The sequence below is a fragment of the Trachemys scripta genome, chromosome 6 (genome assembly GCF_013100865.1).
Source record: "Trachemys scripta elegans isolate TJP31775 chromosome 6, CAS_Tse_1.0, whole genome shotgun sequence".
In the NCBI taxonomy this organism is placed as follows: Eukaryota; Metazoa; Chordata; order Testudines; family Emydidae; genus Trachemys; species Trachemys scripta.
The window spans coordinates 49089560-49117557 of record NC_048303.1 but is presented as its reverse complement, the minus strand read 5'-3'; the positions used below and the strand labels follow the sequence as shown (position 1 = coordinate 49117557).

At 40.2% G+C, this 27998-nt stretch overlaps 1 protein-coding gene across 2 annotated transcripts in view; it reads right to left on the bottom strand.

Moving 5' to 3' along the window:
- XRCC4 (X-ray repair cross complementing 4) overlaps window positions 1-27998 on the bottom strand; it is a 283894-nt gene that overhangs the window by 126655 nt on the left and 129241 nt on the right. For both annotated transcript variants that reach the window (XM_034773169.1, XM_034773170.1), the window contains exon 4: window positions 6722-6888. In XM_034773169.1, coding sequence (XP_034629060.1) covers window positions 6722-6888 — 167 coding nt within the window. The remainder of the gene's footprint in view (window positions 1-6721; window positions 6889-27998) is intronic.

Sequence of the window (27998 nt, the reverse complement as noted above, 5' to 3'; positions counted from 1 at the left end):
TGTGGATAAGGGAGAAGCGGTGGATGTGGTATACCTAGACTTTAGTACGGCATTTGATACAGTCTCGCATGATATTCTTATCGATAAACTAGGCAAATGCAACTTAGATGGGGCTACTATAAGGTGGGTGCATAACTGGCTGGATAACCGTACTCAGAGAGTTGTTGTTAACGGTTCCCAATCCTGCTGGAAAAGTATAACAAGTGGGATTCCGCAGGGGTCTGTTTTGGACCAGCTCTGTTCAATATCTTCATCAACGACTTAGATATTGGCATAGAAAGTACGCTTATTACGTTTGAAGATGATACCAAACTGGGAGGGATTGCAAATGCTTTGGAGGATAGGGTCATAATTCAAAATGATCTGGACAAATTGGAGAAATGGTCTGAGGTCAACAGGATGAAGTTTAACAAAGACAAATGCAAAGTGCTCCATTTAGGAAGGAACAATCAGTTTCACACATACAGAATGGGAAGAGACTGTCTAGGAAGGAGTACGGCAGGGGTTATAGTGGACTACAAGCTAAATATGAGTCAACAGTGTGATGCTGTTGCAAAAAAAGAAAACGTGATGCTGGGATGCATTAACAGGTGTGTTGTGAGCAAGACACGAGAAGTCATTCTTCCACTCTACTCTGCGCTGGTTAGCTCAACTTGAGTATTGTGTCCAGTTCTGGGCACCACATTTCAAGAAATACATGGAGAAATTGGAGAGGGTCCAGAGAAGCGCTACAAGAATGATTAAAGGTCTTGAGAACATGACCTATAAAGGAAGGCTGAAAGAATTGGGTTTGTTTAGTTTGGAAAAGAGAACACAGAGGGGACATGATAGCAGTTTTCAGGTATCTAAAAGGGTGTCATAAGGAGGAGGGAGAAAACTTGTTCAACTTAGCCTCTAAGGATAGAACAAGAAGCAACGGGCTTAAACTGCAGCAAGGGAGGTTTAGGTTGGACATTAGGAAAAAGTTCCTAACTGTCAGGGTGGTTAAACACTGGAATAAACTGCCTAGGGAGGTTGTGGAATCTCTATCTCTGGAGATATTTAAGAGTAGGTTAGATAAATTTCTATCCAGGATGGTCTAGACAGTCTCTCGAGGTCCCTTCCAGTCCTAGAATCTATGAATCTATAAACTGTCCATCTAGTCCAGCGTTTTGTCCCCCAAAAAGGTCAATAGAAACTGCTTCAGAGGAACATGAAAAAAGCCCTGCAGTAGGCAGTTATATAATAATCCGCCCAAAGTGAAAGTTTCTTCCTAACCCCTATTTATTAGAGGTTAGCTTATGTGTAGACTATACAGACAGCTATATGTTAGATATCAGAGTTATTTAGATTCAATGGTGAATTCAGCATAGTGTGTATAATTTAGAAGGATACACTTACTGAGATTATAAATAGAGAGTTATGGTCAAGTTCCATGGGCCCAAAATTTAAGCCTACTCATTCTGATTTGCACTTTTAATGTATATTTATATACAGGAAAAAAACACGCCCTCCAAACGTGTAGAAACTATCTTAAAATTCCAGCTGATGTTCCGGGCAACCCATCCAGAAGCATTTAATTTGTCAGGATTCCAGAAGCAGGTGTGTATGTTACATGAACATTTACCCACTCATTGTCCCTTTGCTCCTCTGAAGTCTTTGTTCCTCTGGTGAAGCAGGATATTGAAACTGATTCAGCAGAACCACTGAAGCAGGATTTGTGGCAATTTCAGTTTCCTACTGGCATACAAACAACTATAATGCTAACAAACCCTACGTTGTGGTGTTTGTTTTATTAGAGTTGTATAGTGAGACAGCTGAGATTTTAAGATACTCACAGATACTAATTTTGGAGAGCGAATGGCTTTTTCCCCCATTTAATGTAAACTACTTTTTAGAGGGATACCTAATTCTATATGTGAAAATCTTAAGAGTTCTGCTGAATGACGGCTTTGCAATAGGGTCATCCTCAAGTTTTTATATGGTATCTAAATATAAGGGGGTTTGTTTGTTTTGTTTTTTAAATAAAAAATGGATTGAGCTTAAATTTCAACCAAAAATCTAAAAATCAACAAAATAAATAGTGTATAAATAAATATATAGTGTCTAGTAAATAAGGAATGGGGCCACAATATGAATAAAAAAGTCTTGTGCATTGAATGAAGCAGAGGTCTTGTGAAAAACGTGATCATCTAACAGGCAACTTTAATGCTGGTATTTCCTAGTTTTTTAGTTCTTGATTTTGAGACCTTAACTGTTTTTAACATAGATTTGTGTGTGTGATATATAAATAAATACACATACCAGTAATGATCTTACTGCTCATTGCAGACTTCAGAACATAGACATGGTAGGTAAATTAATAAAGCAAATGATGTTTAAATACCACAAACTTATGGACAATATCAGAACAATGTCAGAGATGGTCCAGGTGTACTTAATCCTGCTTGGGGTGGGGGCTGGACTAGATGGACTCTTGAGATCCCTTCCAGACCTACATTTCTATGATTCTATCTTCCACTGGACTGATATATAAGAGAGTTGAGATGAAGAGACTGATTCTGGAAGACATGCCATTTCTCACAGTGAGAGCATTCATTTTGAATGCTCTCACTGTGAAAAATGGCATGTTCAAAAATTTGTGGGTTTTTATTCAATAGCTATTATAAAAACAAAAGTGTCAACACAGTAATAGTATTATATTTTTTCAATGTGTATTTAAAACAAATATTGGTTATTTCATCATTTTTATATGAAATGTCTATAAAATGAAAAAGACAAAAGAAAGGAATCTTATGAAGTACTAACGTAGTCTTCTGTGATATGCTTTTGGGATATGTTTCATAGCTGATAAATAATTCATCTAATTTAAATGCAAATGATGCTGAAAATCATTACCATATAGATCGGTCCAATAATTCTTAAAAGAAACATCATATGTACTAATCAACTACAAGGAGACTTTCCATCTATAAATGGGAATTTTAACCGTTTAATGGAATAATATATACAAAAACGTTAAAGCACAGTACAAAGAGTCACAAGCCCTAGCAGTGACATCTTTATCCAGTTCATGGGGTGATGTGAGATTGCCTAAACCCACTACCTGATTAAATAAAGATTCGGCATAGAAGCAAGATGGTTTAAAATACAAAGCCAAATTAATTCTTGGTGTAATATCATTGACTTCAACAGGGCTGAAATTAACCATTGTCTCCATTTACATATATGAACCTCATATGCAAGTGGAAAATATGACAAAGAGTATCAAATCCTTCAATGAAGAAAAAGAAGACTCCGTCCCCGCAATGGGAATAGTAACCAAATAAAGGCTAACAAAAACGAATGTTATTTGGTACCATAGCAGTTGAGATCATCTGAGTTATTCAATTTACTAGTAGCAGTCTCCTGATTTAACTAAAGGGGGGTTGCATGCAATGCAATTTCAGTGAAGGACCCTTGACTCTGGAAATCACTTTTCCCCTTAATATGATGAGAGCCAAAGGCCCCAATCCTGCAAAAAGTTCTACTTGTGCAGACACTTACACCTGTAAAATCCTACTGAAGTCATTTGGATACTGCCACTTGGCCTTGAGGAACTATACTAGATAATTCCACTTCAGGATCAGGACCCAACTCTTAATCTTCAGAGCATGCTGAAAGACCTACATGTTCTCCCAGAGCCAGGGAAAATGTACATAGGATAAAAGTATCAGAGGGGTAGCCGTGTTAGTCTGTATCCATAAAAACAATGAGGTGGCACCTTATGCCCAAATAAATCTATTAGTCTTTAAGGTGCCACTGGACTTCTCATTGTTTTCATAGGACAAAAGGTATTCTAGATTATTTATTTAGTGTGACATGCAAGGACACTGTGGGTAAGGTAAGTTTGTACTATGTTATTGGTTAATTTTGTATGCATTTTTTAGGCTTTAATGCTCATATATAAGTGACTATCCTTTTGCCCTGTCCCTTTTTTTTGTTTTAGAAATCCAAACAAATAAAAAAATTGATACATTCTTCTGGTATAGATATAAACTATTAAGTTATTGTGTTTAGGAATTTTTTTATTTTATTAATGTAACGATTGCAAATTACACCATCCATGTTAATACATGAAAATATACATCTTGGAAAGCAGTTGTGCTTTGCTGTTTAGGAACATGAGTCACAAATTATACAGTATGTTGCGGAATGGGGTTTTCTGGCTATATCTCTGCATAAGATCTACAAAGACGTTTTTCATTCTAGTATGCGTCACCTGTATTATGTGAGAACTAAGCAAAGTTGGCTAGGACTACATTTCAGTATTTCACCAGCTACAAACGCAACCTTTCATTGCAATTTGTCACACACTGGTGCCTATATGTCATTTGTTTTGCAGAAGTCACATCTCCACAGGCCTCTGTACATAAGCTACTCATCTCAAACAAAGCTTTTAAATGTAATAAAAAAAGTGAAATCACAAGTGAATAAAGTTAATGGCCATAGACATTTTTATTAGTCTTATTTGCACATGCTTTTCAAGTTCCATAATCGCAGCCATCTTGGAGTTAATAGAAGCATGATACTTTTAATATGTCAAGTTGGGATGATAGTAGTCAAAACACAACCACAACCTACTGAAAACAACTGGCATTAGTAATGGTTGCCGTTTGTAGACAAGTAATACTGGTGACCTAAATCGAGAATTAACTGTCCATTTCTCAACCTCTTCCATTTCTGAAGAGAGAGTCAGAGATAACACAAACTAAAGAACTTGTGGCAATTATACATGTGAGATTTTTGTACCCAAAGCCTGACGGAAAATGTAGTCTTATATGTATAAAGCTGTCTGTGCCTTAGAATGGTTCTGGCATTTACATAAACTCCTTACATTTTAGCTGCATCCTATTCCCTTTTTGTTCTATAACAGTGGTGTTGAATGCTGACAAACTAATGTTGATGAGTCATTTTCAGGTGATTTATTCACATACTAAAAACACCCAACACTAATTTTATGGTTCAGATTTTCTGTCACTACATTTGACCATCTTATAAATTGACAGTTTACTTGACTACAACTCATCTATATTAATTTTACTTGGTTAGTATAAAAACACAAACTTCATACAAAACAGAAACTTATCTTTATTTTTCAGGATTTAGGAAATTTTGCTATTAAAGGTTATTAGTATTGCTCTATATTTACCAATGTAATAATCTGTATAAAACAAAAACATTGGCTATTCTATTTTGATATTTTAACTCACTTTCCCTGTGTGTGTGTGTACGTACTCATGCACAAAGGATATTCAAGATAATCCTTATTAAATTTTCTATGTACATTAAAACACAAGGAAACTGAACAAATTCATATTTAAAAAACAAATGTTAACTAGATTCCAAAGTTATTATGTAGCTAAAAGCAGTTAGGTGGCAAGAACTCAGTTCAGTCCAGCTCCTAATTAATGGCAATGGTTTCCAAAGCGTTCTTCTCTATATTTGGATATTGCCAATTAATGACTCGGGGTGGGGGTATTTTATTTAATTTTTTTTTAATTTAGTGCAACAGTTCTAACTTGTAAATTATAATTTCTCAATTGCTTTCAGCATATTCAACCGTAAACTAGATAGATTTGTTGATTAATTTTAACCTAAGAAGCCTTGCAATGACACCATCTAAAACAGGAAAACTGCTTTACAGTTGAATCCTGCACTTAGCTGTTGGCAAGTAGAAGGCAGTTGACTAGATGGGAATTGAGGGCACCTAGCTCCTCACTGGAGATGCTCAGCACATTTTGTATGCTATATAATTGTGACTAGGTATTTAAATAGTTTAAAGTTGAGATGTAATAATTACTGTTTTGGAGGGAAACCCCTCCTGTGAGTTTGTTGTGGAATTATCAGTTACAAGTGCCACAGCACTACACAAATCAAAATGGCATTTAATGCAGTGCAACACATTAATTATAAAAAGTTATTGTTTACTACACTGTTAAACTATTAAGTAGTCAAACACTATTAGTGAGGCTGTATATTTGTCATGACAAAACTTTCAGGGCAAACTCTGTGACCATTTTTGATTCCTCTTCTAAAAAAAAAGATATGGTCTTTGTTATCTTACCCAGCACATCACTGACTTAATTTCTTCCATGAATATTTCTAAATTTGGCACTCTATTGAAAAATAAAAATATCTTGCTTAAAATAATGTGATCTTGTGCAATTTTTTTTTTAATTTGTGTCTTCCTCCTCGCTGCCCCGCAAACCATTCACGACTCCTCTAATACTTTGACAATATAGCTGGCTTTAATTACTGTCAAATTACATCCTCTCCCCCTGTTGCCCCAGAAATAATCTAGTTTAAAATGTAAATCACAACTGAAACAGAAATCAAGATCGGCAAAATCAAGACAGTCATCATTAAGGGACCTATGCAGAAGAAAATGCACACTGCATTCTGCAGAAGGGGGAAAGGGAGAGTGAAGATATTTCTGGCTACTTAAAGCTACAATCAGCATTATATGTTAGCAGCTGAGGTGTCGCCTGCCACCTTGAAATAAGAAAAAGCCTCTACAGCTGTGTAGCCTATAAGCAGTTAGGGCCCAAAACACTATCAATAAAAAAGAAATATGTACATTTCATTTTGCAAATATCTTAAATATATAGTGTCCATCAGTATAACCTACACTTTGTTGCATAGGTAGACTGCAGACACATACTTTATAAAGAATATCTTATTGATTCATTTTTCAACCTACAGTCCTTGAACGTCATTCCAATCACTTAGAAGCCTTTCATTTTCCTTTTGCAGGTGCTCCTTTTTGGCATGTAGTTCTGCTATGCAGTCTAGGCAGTGGCAAATCAGCTCTTTAATGACTTCAGTTGGACTTGAGACTTTTTGTAGCTTCAGTGATCCAAGTCTAAACTGGGACAAAAGGAAAAACTGAGTTACTTTGCTGGAACTAAAAAGGTCAAAAAAAACCCAGTTTTCAATCAACTCCAGACGTGCTCTTAATAGGCATCAGCATATTGTATAATTAAAATCCTTGAATACTTTCCTGTTGAAAATTACAACATAATGGCAACAAAAATAAGCCTCTTGAGTGAGTATATGGCAAGTGGCACAAAGCACCATTTGCTTATCTATCTAACGTATCTACATGTTTATACCGTCTTAGGTGCATATAGGGTATCCATCACCACAGTATCTACACACTGATAAATCAGTATCAAGAGAGACGAGTATATGCTACACTAAAAATCTGCTCCCTAAGGAAGAGAAGAAATTAACTGCAGGAAGATGCAACAAGATGTCTTAGGTACTGAGCAAAAAGCAGTTTTAATGTAGTGCAGAGCTATAGGGAAAGAATTCTGTAAGGCATTTATAACATTATTCTTATTATGCTACCTAATTAAATATCTAGAAAGCTATTTGCCACCTATTGCAGTGACCAGAACATCCATACGACAACAGAAATATGAATAAGTCAAATTACCATTATGTAAATTAATAATAAAGACTTTGTGTTTAATATAGCACCACAGTTTTCTTTGGTGCTTTACAGATCTATAAGAAGGGAAGAAACCCATTCCAGGAGCTTCCCTCTAGGGACCCTCTCCAACAAACCCTTAATAATGCAAGTAGTCCTTTAATCATGCAGATAGTCCCAATTACTTCAAATGGGATGACTCATATAAGTAAAGATTTACAGAATAGGGCATTTTGGCAGCGGTGGAGTTTCTTTGCTGTTGAAGATGCTATGGAAAACATAGAAATGGTTTTGTAGAATGGAATGGTTGAAAATGTAGAACAATTCTTACTAATGTCAATGTTCCAATATAGAACATGATGGGAAAATACAAGATTCTTTGCTGCACAAATTATTAGATTTTTTTAATGTTAAAGTAAACTATTTTATTTTATAGTTGGGCTCATTGTCCTGTGGAGAATCCTGACCTCTATAGGATGCAAAGAACGGTGATTCTGGTATGGCTAGCAGTTGCAACTGTGGTGAAATGACCTGAAGCTCCCTCCCTCCTCACTAGATGAGGTTTGACAGGACAAAATTTAATTCAGATCTGACAAGTCCTTCTGAGCTTTTTCTAGAAACTCATGAAAAAGTTTTACCCAGAAGTTGGGTCTGCATCTGGAGCCCACAGCCACATATTTCTCCATGCAAGGGTTTTGCATCGGAGAGATCTAGCAGAGAATCTAATGATGTCTCAAGAAGTATCATAGATGAAGGCTTATACTTTTGTAAGACAGTTCTTAAAAGAAATCAGCTTTTTCTTATCAGTGCTCCCCCAGTCTCATGGGACCTCTTCTGAGAGTACAAGAGGGGGCAATGATGGATAGGGCTATACAGGCTGAAACAACACATGCCATTGCAGCACATAAAAGTATGGAAGAAGATTTAAAAACCCTTCCTCAGGTAAATTTTCAATCTTTTGTTCCACATAACAGGGGGACCCTGCTCCAGCCACTAAGGTCAAGATCTTTTTCGTATGTGACCGTTTCTTGGAAGAAAAATAAATATGGGGACACAACTCGATGGAATTTTATACAGACCGTATGTAGTCTTGCCGATAGACCTTTTCTTTCAGTTTGGGCCATGCAGCATTCACAGTCTATAACAGAGATTCTTGTATGGGAAAGATGAAATGGCCCCTCCTACATCTCATCTTGGGTGGGGGCCACAGGGTTGGCAGTAGGGAATATGGGCTGTTTCCGCTATGTTGAGGGAGGAAAGGATCAGTTCTGCCAAAACCTCCACAGCCTCACTTAGGAAATGGCAACCTGAGTCATCTTACTCCCAGGGTCCGAAGCAGGAAGAAGGTTTGCTGTAGTAACTCTCTGGGGAAGAAGATGGATTGCTTCTCTTGGGAAGGTATTTGTATATCTGGAAGCCTAGAGAGGAGGATGGAAAGTGTGCCATTGCCACTCTCATAGATTCATAGATTCCAAGGCCAGAAGGGACCATTGTGATCTAGTCTGACCTCTTGCATAACACAGGCCATAGAACTTCCCCCAAAATAATTCCTACAGGTCTTGCAGGAAAAACATTCAACCTTGATTTACAAACTGTCAGTAAGGAAGAATCCACCATGACCCTGGGTAAGTTATTCTAGTGATTAATTATCCTCATTGTTAAAAATCAGAGGGGTAGCCGTGTTAGTCTGGATTTGTAAAAGCAGCAAAGAGTCCTGTGGCACCTTATAGACTAACAGACGTATTGGAGCATGAGCTTTCGTGGGTGAATACCCACTTCATCGGATGCATGTAGTGGAAATTTCCAGATGCAGGTATAAATATGCAAGCAAGAGTGAGTCAGGCTAGAGATAACGAGGTTAGTTCAATCAGGGAGGATGAGGCCCTCTTCTAGCAGTTGAGGTGTGAACACCAAGGGAGGAGAAACTGCTTTTGTAGTTGGCTAGCCATTCACAGTCTTTGTTTAATCCTGAGCTGATGGTGTCTGGTACCACTGAGAACAGTCTAGATCCATCCTCTTTGGAACCTCCTTTCAGGTAGTTGAAAGCAGCTATCAAATCCCCCTTCATTCTTCTCTTCTGCAAACTAAACAATCCCAGTTCCCTCAGCCTCTCCTCATAAGTCATGTGCTCCAGCCCCCTAATCATTTTTGTTGCCCTCGGATAGACTGTTCCTAATTTTTCCATATCCTTCTTGTAGTGTGGGGCTCAAAACTGGACACAGTAGTTCAGGCGAGGCCTCACCAATGTCGAATAGAGGGGAATGATCACGTCCCTCGATCTGCTGGCAATGCCCCTACTTATACAGCCCAAAATGCCGTTAGCCTTCTTGGCAACAAGGGCACACTGACTCATATCCAGCTTCTCATCCACTGTAACCCCTAGGTCCTTTTCTGCAGAACTGCTGCCCAGCCACTCGGACCCTAGTCTGTAACAGTGCATGGGATTCTTCCATCCTAAGTGCAGGACTCTGCACTTGTCCTTGTTGAACCCCATCAGATTTCTTTTGGCCCAATCCTCTAATTTGTCTAGGTCCCTCTGTATCCTATCCCTACCCTCCAGCGTATCTACCACTCCTCCCAGTTTAGTGTCATCTGCAGACTTGCTGAGGGTTCAATCCACGCCATCCTCCAGATCATTAATGAAGATATTGAACAAAACCAGCCCCAGGACCGACCCTTGGGGCATGCCGCTTGACACCGGCTGCCAACTAGACGTGGAGCCATTGATCACTACCCATTGAGCCCAATGATCTAGCCAGCTTTCTATCCACCTTATAGTCCATTCATCCAGCCCATACCTCTTTAAATTGCTGGCAAGAATACTGTGGGAGACCGTATCAAAAGTTTTGCTAAAGTCAAGGAATAACACGTCCACTGCTTTCCCCTCATCCACAGAGCCAGTTATCTCCTCATAGAAGGCAATTAGGTTAGTCAGGCCTTGCCCTTGGTGAATCCATGCTGACTGTTCCAGATCACTTTCCTCTCCTCTAAGTGCTTCAGAATTGATTCCTTGAGGACCTGCTCCGTGATTTTTCCAGGGACTGAGGTGAGGCTGACTGGCCTGTAGTTCCCTGGATCCTCCTCCTTCCCTTTTTTAAAGATGGGCACTACATTAGCCTTTTTCCAGTCATCCGGGACCTCCCCCGATCGCCATGAGTTTTCAAAGATTATGGCCAATGGCTTTGCACTCACATCCACCAACTCCTTTAGCATCCTCGGATGCTGTGCATCTGGCCCCATGGACTTGTGCTCGTCCAGCTTTTCTAAATAGTCTTGAACCACTTCTTTCTCCACAGAGGGCTGGTTACCTCCTCCCCATGCTGTGCTGCCCAGTGCAGTAGTCTGGGAGCTGACCTTGTTTGTGAAGACAGAGGCAAAAAAAGCATTGAGTACATTAGCTTTTTCCAGATCCTCTGTCACTAGGTTGCCTCACTTATTCAGTAAGGGGCCCACAGTTTCCTTGACTTTCTTCTTGTTGCTTACATACCTGAAGAAACCCTTCTCGTTACTCTTAACATCTCTTGCTAGCTGCAACTCCAAGTGTGATTTGGCCTTCCTGATTTCACTCCTGCATGCCTGAGCAATATTTTTATACTCCTCCCTGGTCATTTGTACAAGCTTACACTTCTTATAAGCTTCTTTTTTGTGCTTAAGATCAGCAAGGATTTCATTGTTAAGCCAAGCTGGTCACCTGCCATATTTACTATTCTTTCTACACATCGGGATGATTTGTTCCTGCAACCTCAATAAGGATTCTTTAAAATACCGCCTGTTCTCTGTCTAGCTTCAACTTCCAGCCATTGGATCGTGTTATACCTTTCTGTGATAGATTGAAGAGCCCATTATTAAATATTTGCTCCTGGTGTAGGTACTTATAGACTGTGATCAAGTCACCTCAAAGGAAATGTGAGCCATCTTAGGAGGTGAGAGGCACCCACTACTGGGAGCGTCCACAGGACTTACCTGTGCATAGGCATGGCCCAAAAGGGTAGTAGAGTCAGCCAAGGATATCTGCAAAGAGTGTAGACTCTGGACTAGTCTCTTGGAATCCTTAAAGGATTCACAAGACTGTTTTGGTATTTCATGACATTATTAAGTAACAGTCCTCTTTTACAGATTAAGGAAAAATAAAAATAACACATCTTCAGAAAACACCGCAATTTTACATGCCAAGGAAGGGTTCAGTCTGCACAGCATATCTTATTGCACAAAGAAAACAAGACTTTAAGATGGGTAGGTCATCCTGTCTATCCTATTCTCACTTTTCCTTTGTTTTCTCTCTACTCTACTCCCCCTTAATCAGGAGAGGCTGGCAGGTAATATAAAAACAGTCATAGGGGAAATGGACTGAATTACTCAGGTGCATGAAGGCTTTGCTGGATCCAACCCTTAAAAACTGCTCAGAAAGGTTTTAAAGGAATCGTTTGAAACAACTGACAACAACATTATATTAATTCTTCAGTTTAGATTTAACTTTTACTTAATTAGTCAATTCAGTTGTGCAACTTACTGTAAACAAGCAATGAAACTATCATAAAATCACTGTCTTTAGTAAGTAGAAGATCATCAGGAAATGTGTTGAAAATGAAGGTTTAGTCTAGCACCGAGCATGTGAACCTATTCTAAATGTAAATGTACACTTCACAATACACAATTTCCTTTATGTTGTACAAACCAGCTATTTAAGGTTATATAGAACAGATGACAAGATGAGTTTTATTTATTTTTAGAAGTTAGATTGCATTATCAGTAACCCGCCAAGTGACATTGTATTCCCTGGATATCATACTTGCCCGACAGCATTAACAAAGATAGACTTGTGTAAAGGAAACTGTTTTTCATCACTTGCAAGTCACATCAAGCCAAATGGATAAAGAATTCATGCCACACTGATACTAGACAAAGATGTAAAAATATAGTAGCACAGATAAATGGAAATGCTACCTTTCTGCCCTCTTAACTTTGATTAGAGAGAAAAGATCTAGTAAGTTTAAAAGCTTTTGCCATGTAAATTACTTGGAATATAATGAATTCAGATGAATTAAATTAAAATGTTTATTCAGAACAATGAAATGTGGTGCCTCTTACAGTTTACTTTCTGTTGTCACGTGTTATGTAATTAATTCTGATTACAAGAAAGACTAACAGGAAATGAAATTTATTTCTACAGAAAGTTAATGCCACAGGCATACCGATAATGAAATATTTTATTTGTAAGATTTCAAGATAGCAAATACGATGTGATTACACTGATGTAGCATCACTCTCACCCATATTTTTCATGAACTATGTAATCCCACCCTGACTAGTGCAGTGAGGTAGAGATGAGATACAGCAAAGTACCCCCTTTCCTTCGGGTATTCTACCTGCTATGGAAGGATTCCTCAGGGCAGACAGGGGAGGTCACACAGGAGAAAACAGTAGAGGAGCAGCAGTCAACCTAATGAGCTAATCAGCTAGGACAGGGTGCTAGACAGATCTCCTGAACTGCATATTGCAGCTCCTTGGAGATGAAGTACATTAGCTAGAGCACTAGCTGGCGGTCTCTTTTTAAGTGTTCTTTTGAATGCTATGGGAGATTTTGCCACGTGTTTTGAATGAGGGTGTAGTAAGTGAAAGAAACTCTCTACGTCCCTCCCCCTGCTGTAAACCAGTGCAGTAAAGGGCAGGATTTAGCTGTATCACTTTAATAGTAACTGGCCATCATGGTAAAAGCAATGAGTATTGTGTATCTTCTTACATAAAACAAGCTTAAGACAGAGTAAAGTGTAATAAATAAAAAAAATCATATTATCTATATCCTTTTTCTTCTGCTAAGTGTTAGTAGCAGGGTGGTAAGAACCTTCATCCAGTCTACATTACAGTTTCCCCCACTCCTACCATCAATAGAGATGCAGCAGTTCAGAAAACACTATCGAGTTTTTCTATGGCCCCAGTAAGATAAAAATGTCACGACAGTGACTATATGCCTTTGGTTAGATTAAGGCAAGTAAACCTCCTTCTTACAAACGCATATACCACGTATGCTGAAGAGAGCTCTTATTGTGTTTCCTGAATATAAAACTATTTGGTTCAATGAGCCATTGTACTGTCAATTTAACAAACATAGAAAATGTTAACACTATTATCTGATTAAGATACAAAAGAGAAATGAAACCAGTTTGTAAGGAGGCTAGTGCTGACAGATTGATAAGTAATCCATAGAGAGTGATACAACTGCTAGATTAGTTAAAATGTTCATCCCTCATTTCTAGCAATCTTTTTTGACACAAACTACTCACTATTCACAAGAGAAGAGAGAGAATAAAATCTCAAGCTAGTTGTACTCTGAGGTCCTATTTATTCTACTGTCACTGAATCCCAAACTAGAAAGCAAACAGCTGAAAGTACATAGACATACAAAAAGCCATGAAGATGGAAGTTCAAAGAATTTGAAAATAAAACTGCAGTTATAGACTAGAATACTCATTAAATATTTATACCGCTGTATCTTTCTGAAGCCACATTATACTGAGCATTTCACAAATACATAGCAGGAGCTAGTCCCTGCCTGAAGGAGTTTACAGTCGATCCATTTAGGGGCTGGACTGCCCTCTCTCGTGCAGGAAAAGGATAAGAGGAGCAAACTCAAACCTTGCAGATCTCAAGTGATCCACAGAAGCCAAGGCTGCCCACAGAGGGGCCTTTGCTTCTATAGCAGCTCTGGAACTCATCTCTGGGGTAAATTGAGGGATAGTGCCACAGAACCATCCCCATTTTTGTTCTGCTGATTTTTGCAATCCAGATATTTCAACACTCTGCTGGTGCATCAGAACCAGAAACTGAACAGCTAGACACAATCCATAAAAGTGAAATCAACTACAGGTACTTTGTTTTCATTATCGACAGTGAGAAAAGTACAATCGAATGATATAAAGTGAAAAGTAATTTCAATTCTCAAATTTCTTGCAATGTCGATCATTTAAGACCCACATCCTACAAGTATTTACACACACACACACACACACACACGCACACACACACCACTTTCCACATGAGTGGAATCAATAAGACATTTGTGTGAGTAAAGTTAAACATGCAGCACTCCAGCAATCAGCTGCAGCACAGGAGCTGAAGTGTGCACAGAATCAGAACCTAACATGTTACTGTAATACAGATACCAATTTAAAAACAAAACAAATGATTTTTAAGCTGACATTGACCCTTTACATTCATATATATTTTTTCACCACCTATGTAAACTATTGGTATATGATATATCTTAAAACTACACCTCTACCTCGATATAACGCTGTCCTCCGGAGCCAAAAAATCTTACCATGTTATAGGTGAAACCGCGTTATATTGAACTTGCTTTGATCCGCCAGAGTACGCAAACCCGCCCCCCTGGAGAACTGCTTTACCGTGTTACATCCGAATTCATGTTATATCAGGATACAGGTGTATTTAGATTATTACTATTCTTAATTATTTGTAGCACACAAAGCCCTTAAGCGAGATTGAGGCCTCAACAAGCTAGATATGGACAAACACATAGTAAGACATAGGGCCTGTCGTGGAGAGCTTACAATCTAAATAGACAATACAGAAAAAGGGAAAGAGAAACAAAGGCACAAAGTGATTACAGCACTTGCCAAAGCTGAAAAACTTGGATTAGGACACAGGAGAGTTGGTGGTTTTGCCACTGATTTCAGTGGAGCCAGGATTTCACTCCAGGCATCCTCACTCCCAGCCCAGTGCCCCAAGCCCTGCTGCTTCCTTACATTTATTTTTTAATGTTGCTGAATCCAAATCAAAAAGAAATAGAAAGAAACTAGTTGTATTACTAAGAGAGGAGGGGACAAAATCATTGATAGCTGTAAACTGGATGAGATTATGGACTCATCTTTTTTTCAAATCTGATTTAATATAGAAATATGGAAGTTGGGACCTTGCAAAACCAGCTAATGATTAAAAAATGGGAAAGCAAATATGTGGAAAATATGCAGAAGCCACCTTATACAAAGAAATGGAGGGATTAGTCTCTCTGTGAATAACTATGCTGAGACTACAGTGGAGTAAGTAGTTCAGTCCTTTGTTCTTCATTGCCAGAAAGACAGAGAGCCTGGAGAGAGTTCTGGGAAGATCAACAGAAGTGATTAAAGGGCAAAAATATGCATACAAATATGAAAGCTGGGGTAAGGTCTCACTATAAATTATGTCCTGAATTTTCTGACTAGTGTGTGATTGAAACAGGGCTGGCTCCAGCATTTCTGCCGCCCCAAGCAAAAAAAAAAAAAAAAAGCCGCGATCGGTGGTGGCAGTTCAGCGGCAGATCCTTCGCTCCTAGAAGGAGTGAGGAACCTGCCGCCCCCAAATTGCCGCCCCTCTCCCTTGGCCTCCCCAAGCACCTGCTTGTTAAGCTGGTGCCTGGAGCCGTCCCTGGATTGAAAGCTCAACTTTAACCCTGTATTAATGCAGTTTTGCATGGCTTGGATCACTTTTCACCTTAAGAGTATAGGTTCCATTTTTCCACATTGAATCTCATTTGTTAATTTCTGCATATTACTGAAGTCTCTCTAGATCAATTTATATTTTCTTGCTATCCTTCCAGCTGGTTGCAACTCTACCTTTGTATCATCTGCAGATGAAATTAATGCACTTTCTACTTCCTCTTTCAGATCATTCATGAAAATATTAAATAAAAGAGGACTCTGCATTGAACCATTAAGCACTTCACTCAAAAAGGGCCTGACCAGAACTGCTAGAGGTCCCAGCAGACAATGAATTGCCTGTAGCTGATCCATCCTTTCTGTCTTCACCCTCTATCTTTTGTGGTGGTGGAGGTGGTTTTTATTCAAAGACAGAGTGACAGAGTGAGAACTCTTTAGGAACATGCCACCTCAGCTTCTCCTGAAATTATGCTAAGCCCTAGACCAATATCTTCTAGTCTACTAGAAACTTAGAGTGACACTGTCATTTCTCTCATACTCCCCCCACCCACCCAAATCTCTCTTCTGATTTACTGTTGACAGAAGTTCTGCTATTGGCTAACAGTAAGGGTGTGGTATGGATACAGGCTATCCTTTCAAGTAATTTACAAATATTTCATCAAACTTTCTTTTAAGTAAATTCTTTCTAAATTACTGGATGTTCAAGGGACTAAATTTATTTGAGACAATAACTCTCATATCTGTTAAGTATGATGCAATGCATCTTTGAATGAAAAATTTGCAAAACTGCACCAACAATAAAAATTGCAGAATCCTATGATCTTAATTCTTATGTGAACTTTAAAGAGATACCTAATTAGTATATCAGCATGAAAATTTGCCATTGTTGGAAATTACCTTTAACAGATGAGGTGGCTACAGTAATCCATGCATTCATCATTTCTAGGCCCAACCAGCTCCTATCAAGTGGAGGAGGAACAGTTTGGGTTTGTCCACTCCCATTGCTATGGTTCCCTGCTTCAGTGCTTGGACCCAAAGGTAATAAGACTTAGATCGATATAAAGTACTACACCTCTCTCTATCTGACCTAGACTAGAAATTTATTGAAGAAGCTACAACTGGTACACAATGCAGTAGCCCATCTCCTGAGTAGAAGTATTTGAAGAGCACATATCACACCAGTACTCAAGAGCCTGCACTGGTTCCCCATGCACTGGCTGCACCAAGTCAAGGCTCCATTACTGATGTACAAAGCATTCAATGGGATTGACCCATATTACCTAAAAGATTGCCCTTCTTCACACCTATCATCACCAGGCACAATACACTTACAAGAACTTAGACACATACTCAAGGAAACAAGAGGCAGAACCTTCTCAACAGAAAGCCTAAGAATGGGAAAAAGCCCTCCAAAGGAGAAACCCTAACCTTGTCATCTTCAGGTCGCACTGTAAGAAAGATGACCTTTTCAGAACATCCCTCCCACAACCAGAACAGAAGAACACTTGATAGCACATTCAAAAGTAATAAACATGATTAACCAAGAATAGGACAGAACAGAAAGATAAAAGACCTGCTTACAATTAAAGTAAACAGAACACACACAAGCTCTCACTGGGCCAAATTCTCTTCTGATATTACTTCACTGAAGCCAGTGGAGTTAAACCAGCAGAGAATTTGACCCACTATGATTTTCAATATTTGTACAGCACTTAGATGCTGTACAGACAAGCGCTCATAAATGTTGACAACTGAACAGACAAATGGACAAGAATATTACAGAGATTATTGTTCTTGATGAGTAATTATATTAATATATTTGTTTGCAGTGTTGCATATTCTGGGACCAATACAGGTATAACAAGGTGAGTAAGGGAATAGCTTTTACCGAACCAACTTCTGTTGGTGAAAGAGACAAGTTTTTGAGCTCCACAGAGCTCTTCTTTCAGGTCTGAAGAACAGTTTTGTGGAGCTCAAAAGCTTGTCTCACTCATTCATATATTTATTAGCTCATGATCACTGGTGCCAAGATTTTATTATACATTATATCCCATTGTAAAAGTAAATGTAGGATCCTTTTGTTGGGTCTGAATTTTTGGCTATGATTTTCTCCACGTTACTCAAGCATCTACTTGACAATCCTTTTTAGCAGTATTTGTTGCAGAAAATCTGTTTAGGGAGTTAAACTCTCCCATGAGCACAATATCATATGAGGAGGATCTTTGATACTTGGTTCAGAAACTCAGTTCTTGCTCTCTTTCAGTAGTGGTGGTCTGCAGCAGCTGCATACCGTGGTTTCTCTTTTGTATGTTGTAATATTCTTAAAACTTGACCCACATTAGTTTGTTGTTGATGCCGTCTCCATTTTGAAACTGCATCTGACTGCATAGGTGCTGGGACTTGGGGTGCAGAGTTTGATGCCGCACCCCCTAGCTTGAAATGGTTTCCATTATATGCAGGGTTTATGGTTTGGTTCAATGGCTCTCAGCACCCCACTATAAAAATTGTTCCAGCTCCTCTGTCTGCTTTTGTAAATCATTTTCACAGATTTCTCCACCTCTGACTCTTTCTCTCCTATAAGGATTATACCCATCAATATTAACATTCTAGTTGTGTGACTGATTCCATCAAGTTTCAATTACGTGAGTTAAGCTGCATTTCTCTATGATGTAGAATTACCTTAAGTTCATCTTGCTTGTTTCCAGTTTTCTTTCTTGCATCTGGAAATGAGTGATTTATTTTATCACACTCCTTTTCTTGTAGTTACTTCGAAGTTGAGCTTGTGGAGATCCCTAATTTCTTCTTTATTTCTATCGAAATCCTAATATTTCAAAACTGCTAACAATTGGCTTTGTTAGCATCATTCATAATTCTTGTATGCTTGGGGACAAATGTTGCCTTCCCCCATGTAACGTCTGAATAAATATCCTTTCCCCAGGGAAATATCAGAGGGGATGTGAAGAATGCAGTCGTATACTCCAGACCACCAGCTTTGCATGCAGCAACTGTACAAGCTCTCCACTATCTGGATTATATCACAAGGTCTGTAATCACAGGTGTGGCCCCTATATTTCCCCTTGCACAGAGGAGTTTGTACTTCCAGATCCTTTTGTCACTGCCCCAGCCCAACTCTCCATCTACATTGCAATGGAGAGAGCCACTGTAACACCGACAGACCGGTCATCAGCAGGCAGGATCGAACCTGGGACCTCTGGAGCTTAGTGCATAAGCCTCTACTGCATGAGCTAAAAGCCAACTGGCTATTAGCAAAGGCTGTAGAGCAAACAGTCTCTCTCACTAAGTGGTCTTGGTGCCACTAGATGGGACAGAACACCACACCCAGGAGATGTGTGGGTTACACCACCAAGTACACCACCTCCATGCTATGCAGTAGTGCCAATTCCAATGCATTTTGGTCTTTGGGCACCCTCCAATGGGGTGGAGGTACATTTAGGCAGTTATCAGTAACGGTAGTCTGAAATCTTACATTTATACAGCAATTGTCCAAAAAAAGCCAAAAAGGGAATCCTGGTCAGGAAACTGCCCGGCCAAGAGAAGAAATACTTTGGAAAGCAGCAAATATATGCAATTAAACTAAGAAAGAATCCACATACATAGGAATTCCAACATAACAACTCACCTTTCACCTTTTTTACAGTACAATTTATATCAGCACCATATCCTAAAGCCAGTTAGCATTTTTATTTCATTAAAATGGAGGGAAATTTATCAGACAACTTAGATCTTAAAAGATAATGTTCCCCTTTGGTTGAAATAGATTTAACACATTCTTCTAAGCCAAACATTTTGGTGATCAGAAGATTGAAAAGCAGAGTCCTATGATAAAAGGCTCCATTCAGAGTGGATATATTTTTACCAAACAAAGCCTGGAACCTGCAACTGACTCTGTGCAGGTGTACTGCTCCACCTGTGTGCAGTCAATTGCAAGATTGTGTCCTAGCTGACTACAATCTGGTGTGCCAGTGTGGTATGTTTAATTGCCTTGTATGATATACCTTCTGGCTACGTAAAAATACAATGTGGGCTCAGACTGTTGAAAAATAGACACTCCTCTTTCTGTAAATAAATAGCATTGGTTCATGGAACAATTTTCTTCTTTTACACCAAGCCATGTTAGATGGGTGCTGGTGATCACCATCCAGAAATGGCAGAAACCGATGAAAGAGGCTAAACCTGATCCAAAGAGACAACAAATACTTAAAACCCGATTAAGTATAATACTAAGCTAGAAACTGCTATGCCAAATGGCATTTTAAAAATAACATTAGTGTGTGCACAGAAAGGCTGATTATGCAGTGCTCATAAGTGACTTTGTTTAGCTTTGAGCTTGGGATGACCTTATTAGACTGGCATGTGGTAAAAGCATACATTTGAATGACAGAATCTCACTTTTAAGATCTAATATTTTTACTCAATTTGAATGACTCTTTGTCTCAAACAGGTATAATATATCATTCAAAAAAAATCTATACAGACTTTAAACTTGTGATGTCAAAAAAGCTAAGATCCCACAGCACTAGATTTTGATAATTCTAATACTTCAACCATTACAATTTACATCACATAACCACATAATTGCCCTGGGCTACTCAATCTCTCTGCCTCAGAACACTCAATCTACAAAATGAGGGCAATTATCACTAATAACTAATGAAGTTGATAATACTTTAATTAAATTAATACCTACCTAATGGAAGGATGATGAGTATTAATGCCTACGTTTGTGCTGTTTTGATCATGCAAACTGCTGTGTAAAGACTAAGTCATTTTAATAGATCATCTGATACTCATTGTTGCACAGAAATAAACATATGCCAAAAAATAGAGCTGCAGTAAAACAGAGTGTGTGTTCATGTCTGATTTTTCGGCCAAGAAGTTGGATTTTGGGGAAAATTAATTAAAAAAAAAAAAACTTTGTATGGGAAGGAGCACTTTGCATCACTCTCAGACTTCACTCCATCACCAGCACATATTCAGTTATGCTAACTAGAAGGTTCATTTTGGCAAGATGTGGAGACTTTGTAGCACGTGGTCTAAGAAACTGGTGAGGAGAGAAGTAAAAAAATGGAAAGGGTGGAGGGTTGGACAATACAAGGAGAAAAAAAGATTTGCTTTCCTTTAAAAAAAACATTTCTAATTGAAAGAACAGTTAAGTAACTGTGGGTCTTTGAAATATGTTGTCTACATAGACTCCACTCTTGGTGTGTGCATGCTCGCTATGCAGAAGGTCAGATTCTTTTCCAATAGCTGTGACTGTTGGGGCTGCCCCTGAGCCCCAGGAGCCCTTGCAACTACCATAAGAAAGGGCATCAGGGTCAAGGTGTCCTCAACCACTTCTCAGTTCTTCATCAATAAAGAATCTCAACTGTCGGGATCATTGTCATAAGAACATAAGAATGTTGTGATCCATTGTCATGGTCTGGACTGCCACCTCAATTGCATCAAGCATAGCCTAGGACTGTCGTTCGAACAGTGCACTGTCCTTCAGCCATGGCAGATCTTAGCTCTTCCAAATATTTGATGGGGAGCTTGTCTGTCAAAGAGGAGAGTGTCCCACAGCAGACAGTTGTACTTCACCAGAAGTACCTTGAGGCTCTGCTGAGTCAAAGCCTTAGGAGAGGACTTCTTTCTCCTAACTAGGGAAGGAGAGCTCTGTCTTCCCTGATCTCTGGAGCAGTGCCCCTTGTGGCTCCCAGAAGAGCAAGGTTTCTGAATGTCTCGAGCCTGGCGTGACGTATCTCACTGGTGCACTGAAGGATGAGAATGGTCTCTCAGCTGGCTTCCCTGTGCCTAATGCTTGCATTGAGGTCTCCAGATCTAACTGCAGTTTGCCTTCCCTAGATTTCAGAGTGCCTTTCAGGAAGGTCTTGCATACTGAGCAGCACTCACAGGCATGCCAATCACCCCAAGCATAAGAGGCACCCTGAGTGACCATCATTGACGAGGTGGCCATGTCACAGGAGGGGCTGATCCTGAATATTGGATATTTGCCTTCAGCCATTTTAAGTTTTTATGTGGGCAGCAGCTGGGGGGAGGGAGGGGGGAGTTTCTAGCCCTGTACTGGTGACTGGCGGTGGGGGGAGCGTGTGTGTGCAAGGGCTGGCAGACACACTATCAATGTCCTGCTGTTTTCATAGGGAGCTTCTATCTAAATTTATCTCTTAATACCAAGATGTGTGCTAACTAACTATTAAGAAGGAGTTAGAACAATGGCTAAGAAATCTCTTGCGGATTGGAAAGATGCAGATACCACAGGGTTCTGTCTTGCAGCCATGGGTGGTAAAGCACGGAGAGTTAATTGAAGCTACACCACACTTTCTATCCTCAGCTATGGAGATTGTGATGGATTCCCAGGTACAGGCATGGTCTCAACAGACACTGCTATTCAGAAGAGAATCTGATCCAATGTACAGGGAGCACACGCATAGCAAGAGTGAAATCTGTGTGGACTATCACTCCAAAAAGAACATTTATTTATGCCCATCAGAGCCTGAAGCACTCTTCCACTCATATTATACATTACCTTGTGCTTTCTTTTTCTATGGACACAACCACATCCATGTTTAAATGCTTTAAGTGCAGAGTAGAGAGGGAGCACTGTTAAATAAAAAGTAAAGGTATGTAATGTGACCAGCCTAAACTAATTTTAAAATTAGCCATTTCTGATCAATTTACAAATCATTCCTATTCCAGAAATGTAAGGAGTATTGAAATAATTTCCACAGACAGGTGTTTTTAAAATAGACTTTATTTATTCAAATCCAATAGGAATATTTTCTGTAGATGTTAAAAGACAAGAAGTTTATTTTTTTAGGACTATACCGAGGGGATTCTCTGACAAAACCACTCTCAGAATACATTGAGCTTGCTCCAGATACTTCAGATAGAAAATAATACTATAACTCCACCATCTTGTTTATTATCATTATTGTTTATTAAATTCCAGCAATGTACTCTACATTGCATATGGTGCAAATATAAAGACAGTCGCTCCGTAATGTAGAAAAGTTAGACTTTAATCAAGTAAAGATTTTCACAATCAAGATTCAAAAGGGATTAAAGAGATTTAAAAGCAGAAAATGTTAATAAAAAGGCATCTCCTGGGTTAAAGAACATGAACCTACAAATGAATGATGATGACACTTAGCTCCTTATATAAAGAAAGTATTGTTCTTACAAATTTGGATCTGGAAAGCATTATACCATTTTATTTCCTAAATCCATCAGCTAGTGGTCTTGATTTTTTTAAAGCTGTGCCATCACCATCCCTAGGGAAATCATTCAATAGTAACCATGACATCTGTAGGTGGGGCAAAGAACCAGTAATAGCCAGAAAACTAAGCTGTTTACATCAGTCCATATAAAAAATATGATTGAGTAATTAAATCACATTTTTGAGGGACGATTTATGTCTTTCTCCTCTATTTTTTTGAAAGAACATTTGAAAGGAGAAACATTATTTTCTGTCAAACAGGAAAATACTTTCCCAATTGATAAAAACATATTGCACATTTACCCTGCAGAAGTTTGACCATTCTGCTGACACAAATTACTACCCCATTTAAATTTTGCTAGAAATTACAGAAGCTTTCAGCATAAATTGCACTCACATTTGCTGCACATCAATTTAATTGGTGAAGTTCCATCTGGTTTCATTACACTGTATGGCATTATTATACCCTTCAAACACTGCTCTTCTATTAAGCCTGGAAAAGTGTGATACCATAAGCTTTATTCCCATCCCAGAGGTGGAGCGTCAGATATCACATCCTTTGTAAAAGGGGAAAAAAATCACCAACATTACTTCGATGATTGCCTTTAAGTTTCCAACTGATACCCACCTATAGTTGTAAAATTTGTCCACATAGAGTGGATGCCCTTAAAAGGTGAATTTCAGTTTTAGAGGTCAAACTGGTTCCAGCAGAATTCCCTGTTGTAAGGGAAGGGAATAGTGCTAGAATTGATAATATTTCTAAAACTGAAATGAACTATTTAAGTGTGACCACTGCATTACAGAGAAAACCTACTACCATGCATGACTTACTGTTACCAGATTTGCCCATAACTTTGGGGTATGCTCATTTATTTGGTTTACTCTTCTGGGGGAGGGGATTCTGTAATTCTATCAATGTACTGCTTGTGTCACTTGTGTTTTTATATGGAGCTCTACTTCTCCCTTCTGCAAGTCCCCTCCCAATGGAGCTATTCTGCCGGACCTAGGTTCCCTAGGGCTGGATTTCTCCAGCCCCAGAACCGGATGAACACCCACACACCCACACATACATTAACAGAGCAAGTCTGAGCGGACCGGGTCAATCAGCTCTGTCAAGCTGACCCCTTATATGTCTCTGGACTCAATGGGCTGGATGAAGCGGCACTTTCAAGCTGCCTCTCCTTATATGCCCCTGGGCTCCATGGACTGTGTCAAGCAACACTTTCAAGCTGTTACCCTTATGTGTCCCAGATTCAGCACGTCCCTATCCCCACTCTCACATCACAATTATACTGGCAGTAACCTACTTGATGAGCAAATCCCACAGTATTTTGGGCACTGCAGGGTGTGACGAAGTGGGACTGTTCTTAATGTTTCCTCTGAATACTGTGTGGGTGCCTCAGTTTCCCCTATGTATTTCTTAAGTCTCTAGGTGGTGGGGAAAGGCCAGTGCACATAAATCACTGACACTCTGTCTCCCTGGCAACAAATGGTCAGGCCCCTCCCCCCCTGCAAGGTAATAGCTAAAGGTGAACAAAGAGATGAGGTGACCTCCTGGCCCACGAAAGAGACAAAGCCGGGAGAAGGAGGGGCAGGAGGCGGTTTCAGAGTTGGAGCTACCTGGGGACTAGGAGTGAGGGCAGACGTGGGTGTCTGGCTCTCTCAACTCCATAATGGACCCGGCCGAAGGGTCCCGTTCGCTGCTGTACCTACAAGCTCTGTTTTAGACCGTGTTCCTGTCATCTAATAAACCTCTGTTTTACAGGCTGGCTGAGAGTCACGTCTGACTGCGAAGTGGGGGGGTGCAGAACGCTTTGGCTTCCCCAGGACCCCCGCCGGGGCGGACTCACTGTGGGAAGCGCACGGAGGGGCATATGCTGAATGTTCCCAGGAGAGACCCAGGAGGTGAAGCTGTGTGAGCTTCTTGCCCTGAAGACTGTCTGCTCCGAGGGAGAAGAGGCTCCCCAAAGTCCTGACTGGCTTTGTGGGGAGCAATTCCAGAGCATCACCCGGGGACTCTGTGACACAGGGATCTTGAGCTTAGGTAAAAGAAGTGTTGCTGTAGAGTGAATGGGGGAAGGTAAAAACACAAAAGAGTAAAGTTCAGCAAGAGAGAGAGAGAAGCAACTGAGGTCTGGTCTATACTACCCGCCTGAATCGGCGGGTAGAAATTGACCTCTCGGGGATCGATGGGATGCAACAATCGATCCCCGAATCGGCACTCTAACTCCACCAGCGGAGGTGGTAGTAAGCGCCGCCGACAAAAAGCCGCAGAAGTCGATTTTGCCGCCGTCCTCACAACGGGGTAAGTCGGCTGCAATACGTCGAATTCAGCTACGCTATTCACGTAGCTGAATTTGCGTATCTTAAATCAACACCCCGCTGTAGTGTAGATGTACCCTAAGTTAACCATAAAAGTTATTTATTAAATAATAGTGATAACTACACAAGGAGGGCTAAACCAACCTAACATACATTATTAAAGGTTAATATCTAAGGTAGAAAGGAAAACAGAGAGAGAGAAAGAGGGAGATCTCACCCACTCCATGAGGCTTTAACTGGTCTGGGTTCCCAGGTGATGGTGGGTCCTGAGGGCAGGAGTCAGGCAGAGTCCCCAGCATGATCAGTCAAGAGAATATGGAGTCCCAGTGGAACTGATGCATAGTTTGGATCTAAACATCAGAACACTGACTGGAGGGTGAGTAGGGATTTTTGTAGAGAAAATTCAATGGTTTAAGGGAGAACACTAGATTTGTTTATAGGTAAACTGATGACTCAAGTATCAGGGGGTAGCCGTGTTAGTCTGTATCTACAAAAACAACAAGGACTCTGGTGGCACCTTAAAGACTAACAGATTTATTTGGGCATAAGCTTTCGTGAGTAAAAACCTCACTTCTTCGGATGCATAGAGTGAAAGTTACAGATGCAGGCATTATATACTGACACATGGAGAGCAGGGAGTTACTTCACAAGTGGAGAACCAGTGTTGACAGAGCCAATTCAATCAGGGCGGATGTAGTCCACTCCCAATAATAGATGAGGAGGTGTCAATTCCAGGAGAGGAAAAGCTGCTTCTGTAGTGAGCCAGCCACTCCCAGTCCCTATTCAAGCCCAGATTAATGGTGTTGAATTTGCAAATGAATTTTAGTTCTGCTGTTTCTCTTTGAAGTCTGTTTCTGAAGTTTTTTTGTTCAATGATAGTGACTTTTAAATCTGTAATAGAATGACCAGGGAGATTGAAGTGTTCACTTACTGGCTTATGTATGTTACCATTCCTGATGTCCGTTTGTGTCCATTTATTCTTTTGCGGAGGGACTGTCCGGTTTGGCCAATGTACATGGCAGAGGGGCATTGCTGGCACATGATGGCATATATGACATTAGTGGATGTGCAGGTGAATGAGCCCCTGATGGTGTGGCTTGCACAAAAAACTTGCACAGATACAGACAGACATCATCTTCCTCTCCAAATGCAAACAGATGGACATCATACCAAAAGGACTGAAGGTAAAAAATCCATTGCAATCAACATACTACACTGAGTATGGTGAGAGACTGTGCCACACACTCTCAAAGAAACTGAGGAACCACCTGATCAGCATCCTGTACAGCAGACAGGAGAAGATCAAGAATGAGCTCTCAGAACTGGAGACTCTCATACAATACCAGCCTTCTACACAAACTTCCATGTGGCTGGACTTTACAAAAATGAGACAAGCCATTTACAATGCACACTTCACTTCTCTACAGAGGAAAAAGGACTGTAAGCTATCTAAACTAATACCTGCCACTGGGGGCTATAACAATGGTACCCTCAACTCATCTAACAACATTGTCAATCTTTCCAACCACACTCTTAGCCCAGCAGAAGAGTCTGTCCTATCTCGGGGACTCTCTTTCTGTCCCACCATCCCCACGAACATGATACAGTTCTGCGGTGATCTGGAAGCCTACTTTCGTCGTCTCCGACTCAAGGAATATTTTCAACGCACCACTGAACAGTGCACTGACCCACAGGAACCCTCCTACCAACACTACAAAAAGAAGAACTCTGCGTGGACTCCTCCTGACGATCGAAATGACAGACTGGACCTCTACATAGAGTGTTTCCGCAGACGTGCACAGGCTGAAATTGTGGACAAACAACATCACTTGTCCCATAACCTCAGCCGTACAGAACACAATGCCATCCACAGCCTCAGAAACAACTCTGACATTATCATCAAAGGAGCTGACAAAGGAGGTGCTGTAGTCATAATGAACAGGTCAGATTATGAACAGGAGGCTGCCAGGCAACTCTCCAAGACCACATTCTACAGGCCACTATCCTCTGATCCCACTGAGGAATACCAAAAGAAACTACACCATCTGCTCAAGAAACTCCCAGCTACAGTACGGGAACAAATCTACATGGACACACCCCCAGAACCCCGACCAGGGGTATTCTATCTGCTACCCAAGATCCATAAACCCGGAAACCCTGGACGCCCCATCATCTCAGGCATTGGCACTCTGACAGCAGGATTATCTGGTTATTTGGACTCTCTCCTCAGACCCTATGCTACCAGCACTCCCAGCTATCTTCGAGACACCACCGACTTCCTGAGGAAACTACAATGCATTGATGTTCTTCCTGAAAACACCATCCTGGCCACCATGGATGTAGAAGCACTTTACACCAATATTCCACATGAGGATGGACTACAAGCTGTCAGGAACAGTATCCCTGATGAGGCCACAGCAAGCCTGGTGGCTGAGCTTTGTGACTTTGTCCTCACCCACAACCACTTCAGATTTGGGGACAACTTATACCTTCAAGTCAGTGGCACTGCTATGGGTACTCGCATGGCCCCACAGTATGCCAACATTTTTATGGCTGA